At 44.4% G+C, this 4,563-nt stretch overlaps 1 protein-coding gene across 1 annotated transcript; it reads left to right on the forward strand.

The window, feature by feature from the left end:
• Window positions 1-6: 6 nt before the first annotated feature.
• Window positions 7-4,500, forward strand: HMGCL (3-hydroxy-3-methylglutaryl-CoA lyase). The gene is made up of 8 exons (XM_085305062.1): window positions 7-107; window positions 267-374; window positions 798-893; window positions 1,406-1,554; window positions 2,190-2,253; window positions 2,592-2,780; window positions 2,918-3,043; window positions 3,371-4,500. The coding sequence occupies exons 2-8, from the start codon at window positions 306-308 to the stop codon at window positions 3,470-3,472; spliced, it is 795 nt and encodes a 264-aa protein (XP_085161188.1). The 5' UTR covers window positions 7-107; window positions 267-305; the 3' UTR covers window positions 3,473-4,500.
• The last annotated feature ends 63 nt before the right edge of the window (window positions 4,501-4,563 follow it).

Below are 4,563 nucleotides of genomic sequence, written 5' to 3' on the forward strand. Positions count from 1 at the left end.
GTCTCAATCTCTCCCTCTCTCCGCAGATCAGCGCGGCGGCGGGCGCCTTCCCGAAGCGCGTCAAGGTGGTGGAGGTGGGGCCGCGCGACGGGCTGCAGAACGAGAAGGTACTGCCGGGCCGCGGCCCCTCGGCGCAGCCCTCGGGCGCCCGCGGCGCGGGGCGTTCGGGAGCGGTGCCCAAGCTTCTGCTGTGGTAGGAAAGCTCGCTGTGAAATAGCTGAGGCTTCAAGTTTTTTTCTTTCTTTCTTTCTTTTTCTCTTCTCTAGAATGTTGTGCCAACACCAGTGAAGATCAGTTTAATCAATATGCTTTCAGAAACCGGGCTGCAGGTTATAGAGGCCACCAGCTTCGTCTCCCCTAAATGGGTTCCGCAGGTCAGTGTTTGGGTGGGGTTTGCCATCGTTTATTGTCAGAAATGCATACTAATACGTAGTAATATGATAAAAAGATCTTGCTTGCTCCAGAATTCTTGTTACTATATCTGCAACTGGGTGAGAAGCAGCAAACYGTAATAAAGGAGCTTGCAATAGCCTAAACTTTCCCTTTGGACCCCAAATAGGAACAAATCACAACTCAGTAACTGAGCAAACGTGTTTACATGAGCTTAGGGAGGTAACTGAACTATGATCCTTTAAAGTGTGCAATGCTATTTGCTTTTAGAAGACCCACTTTTCATATGGCTGAATATTACTGTTCTAAGTTAAAAAGTAAATATGAAAACTTATTTTTTTGATTTGCAGAAGTAGATGAATATTTTGATTTCACCATTTAAAAATTTGCCCTTGTTTAATGTGCAGATGGCTGACCATACTGAAGTTATGCAAGGAATTAATAAGTTGCCTGGTATTAGTTAYCCTGTCCTGACTCCTAACCTGAAAGGATTTCAAGCAGCGGTAAGAGATCATAGAGTCTTAACGTTTGTAGTGTCTCATGCACAGGATTGCCTAGCAAGGAACACTTCAATTCTGGTTAACGGTGGAAACGCTTCATATTCTTTTTTTCTGATAAGCAGCAGTTTCATCTAGTGGCCCCTTTAAAGGGGATCATTCTACTGGGGAACTATAATTTTTTTTATATATAATAGGAAATACCTTGTTGCATTTCTTTTTTTTAAAAAAAAAAGAATACTTCTGTTAATTGACAGCAATCTCTGTCTCATCTCCACGTCCCACAGCTCTCCTAACTTAGTCCAGCAGTTGCAGCTTTACTGCTGCATCTGTAGCTTTACGCTTCTTTTGAGGACGAACTTGGATGTCTTGCCCTTTTCTGGTAAAATGAACTGAGGAAAGAATTGAGTAGTTGGGGAAAAATCTTTTTTATAAAAAGCACAACCATGACTACAGTTCTCTTATTTTATTTCCCTTGGTGGTAAAATCAGTTCACTTCTTATTCTTTCTATTGACAGGTGGCAGCAGGGGCCAAAGAAGTGTCTATCTTTGGAGCAGCATCTGAGCTCTTCACTAAGAAGAATATTAACTGCTCGATAGARGAGAGCTTAGAGAGATTTGATGAAGTTATGACTGCAGCAAGAGCAGCCAGCATTCCAGTACGGGGGTAAGAAGAGTGCCCGCTGTGAGCTTAGCACTGAGCAGGCTGTATGGGAGATGTGAGTCTTTGGAGTCCTGCCTGTACAGCRCTGTAGAGCAGAATTTTTTATAGCTATACTTTTTTTTTTTGTTGGGGGGGAGGGTGTTTCTGTGGATTGCTGCAATCAGATGTGAGCTCAGTGCATGGAGAGGCATTAATTTGGTAGCAGTGCCACACTAATAAAGCTCCAGTTGTTGGCTTGGTGCAAAGCCCGTACAGCTCATGGCAGTTCACATTCTTGCAGAAAGACTTACCCTCCATGTAATAATTCTATCTTCAGCTTTACCAAAGGAGCCAAAATAATATTGGCTTCTCGGCAGATGTTCTTCCTTGAAGCCTGTAGATCTAAAAGGCTAACAGTATGGTTGACTCTGGTCTTCACCAACTGTTCCTTTACATAGAAGAAATAATTTTGGAATGATTAATAGGGTAATTTTTTTCCCCACTGGATTGCACATGGGCTTCTAGAATATGAAATGAAATCTTCTGTTGTATAGAGCATAAAAGATGCTGCACGGGTCAGTAGTCACAAGCTGTGTCTAACTTAACCTTTATAACCTCACTTCAATTTTTTWAWTWAARRWTTTTTTTTTTAACTATAGCTATGTTTCCTGTGTCCTTGGCTGTCCCTATGAAGGGAAGATTTCTGCAGCTAAAGTTGCAGAGGTGAGTTYGTAAATATAACCAGATTTTCTGAGAGATTTTTGGTTCCCCTGTATGGCCATGAATCAAGTCCTGGTGGCTGGAGGAGGTATCAAACCACCTGAYTGAAGACAAGGGGAGGTTATAACTAGTTGCCACCTCAGAGAGGGAAGGCTGGATCTAGCTGAAGTGACTGTGGGGGTTCGGGAAGGTGCGTGGTACAAAGATCTCCAGGTCCTAGAGAAGAACCTCCCAGGGGTTAGGCATGGCTGTTGTGCACGCTTTGGTTACAGGAGGTACCTGGCCCTGGCAAAGGTAATGGCAAAGCTGTCTTCTTAGTAAGCATCTTGGCTTTTGGACAGGTCTCCAAGAAGATGTACTCAATGGGGTGTTATGAGATTTCCCTTGGTGACACCATTGGCATTGGGACCCCAGGAAGCATGAAGGAGATGCTGACAGCAGTCATGAAAGAGGTCCCAGTTGGGGCTCTTGCTGTTCACTGCCATGATACTTACGGGCAAGCTCTTGCCAACGTCTTGGTAGCACTTCAGGTAAGGTGGCTTCTTTGCAGTCTTGCATTCTTTCTTGAGTTTCTTCTGCACTTGCTTGGGAACTTTAGGCTTTAGGAACAAGACCATAATATGTCCTTTATTTAAGAGGATTTTACGAATGATGATTTTGTTCACAGATGGGTGTGAGTGTGGTTGATGCTTCTGTTGCTGGCCTTGGAGGCTGCCCGTATGCCCAAGGAGCATCAGGAAACGTTGCCACGGAGGACTTGGTGTACATGCTGAATGGCCTGGGGATCCACACGGTAAGTGCAAGTAGCCTTGCAGAGCTATGAGTCTCTCATGCTATGGTTCTGTTTGTCGGGCTAAAGGCCTTATTTTGCCGTGGCAGTCTCGCTGCCTGCACTGTTGGGAGCGTTTCCTCCTGCTCCATTTTCAGAGCGATGCTGTGCAATTAAACAGTCACTGTCAGAATTGCACCAGTGAGTGGCTGGTGCTGAGGGCCTTGTTTAAAAATACCTTTCAGACTCCCTTTCCCTTGTTTCTGGTCTGTCCTAGTGATGAGGTGTTACTGGGCAGCTTCATGGGGCAGAACTTTTACAAATGCATGTGATGTTCTTCCTCCCATTAAGGGCGTGGATCTGCAGAAGCTGGTGGATGCAGGTACATTTATTTGCAACGCTCTGAACAGAAGAACCAATTCCAAAGTGTCCCAGGCAACATGTAGGCTGTGATACTGAATCAAGTTTGTTCTTGAAGCAAGCCAGAGAAGAAAGCGAGGGCCTGGAATTGGCCAGGCTTCCCTTCCTGTCTGCTGCCTCTGTTCTTCAGTTCTCTTTTCAGGCTCAGAGCTTGAGAGGAAGTGCATAATTCACTAGAACCTATGAAGAAATGAAAGGAAAACAGAATACTATATCCAACCTTGAACACGTTAAACACTTTTCTTGGGAAGGAGACTCAGCTAGTCTAAGGGAKAAGTAAAGGATGTACCACTTGCCTTCGCATAGAGAGCAAAGCGCTGCAGTCTCTCGCATCAGCTCAGAAGTGTCTGGTAAATTCTACCTCAAGAGTATGTTGCCATAAATGACCAGCAAAGGATAAAGCCCAGCTCTTCTGGTTAAAGCACTTCTCCAGGTCAGGCTTGACCCTCTGCCCTTCTTTCTTCTCCTATCGGGAACAAATGCTACAACTGTTTAGACTGAAACTGAGATGCTCCTTTGTGATTCAGAGTGTGTATCAAGGAGTTTCCTGGATGTTCTCTCTTAGCATTTAAGGATTGTACTAAAAGACTGTATCTGTTGTAAGATACTTTTAAATAGTAAGAATAATAAACACATTATTTAATATTCTAAAACAGTAGAAATTTGTTTGTTCTAATGAAGCCAGGAGAAGAGCTTTTGCTGCTCGTTTCATTCCAAGTGCCTGTTCCTGCAGTACTTGCTTATGGAGGAAATGCTGTATCATCGTGGCCTGTGGTCTGTCCACAGAGAGCAGGCACCTTGAAGCAGGTTTATTTTGTACATCTGAGTACTCCTCAGTGGTAGGCAGGTTCTTATTAAATAAATTGTTTTAAATAGTTTATTTTTGAAAGCAGAGATAGCTGCAGAATCTTGTCTTTGGGCCTGCTGGGCTTGTTTTGTACCTGTTTACTGCATGTTTCTCTGACTGCCTATGCTGCTCCTGACACTACTGCTCCGTGCATCTATACACCACGGAAACGGAAACAACTTGTAACGCTTGAATAAACTGCTCCATGGATAAATCCGCGCGTTTAAACCCGCGGCTCTTCCGTAGCTGTGCGCGGGGCGGCCGCCAGGGGGCGATG

This window comes from Rhea americana, unplaced genomic scaffold (assembly GCF_003343005.1).
Source record: "Rhea americana isolate MKP2758 unplaced genomic scaffold, rheAme1 scaffold_215, whole genome shotgun sequence".
NCBI classification, from domain to species: domain Eukaryota; kingdom Metazoa; phylum Chordata; class Aves; order Rheiformes; family Rheidae; genus Rhea; species Rhea americana.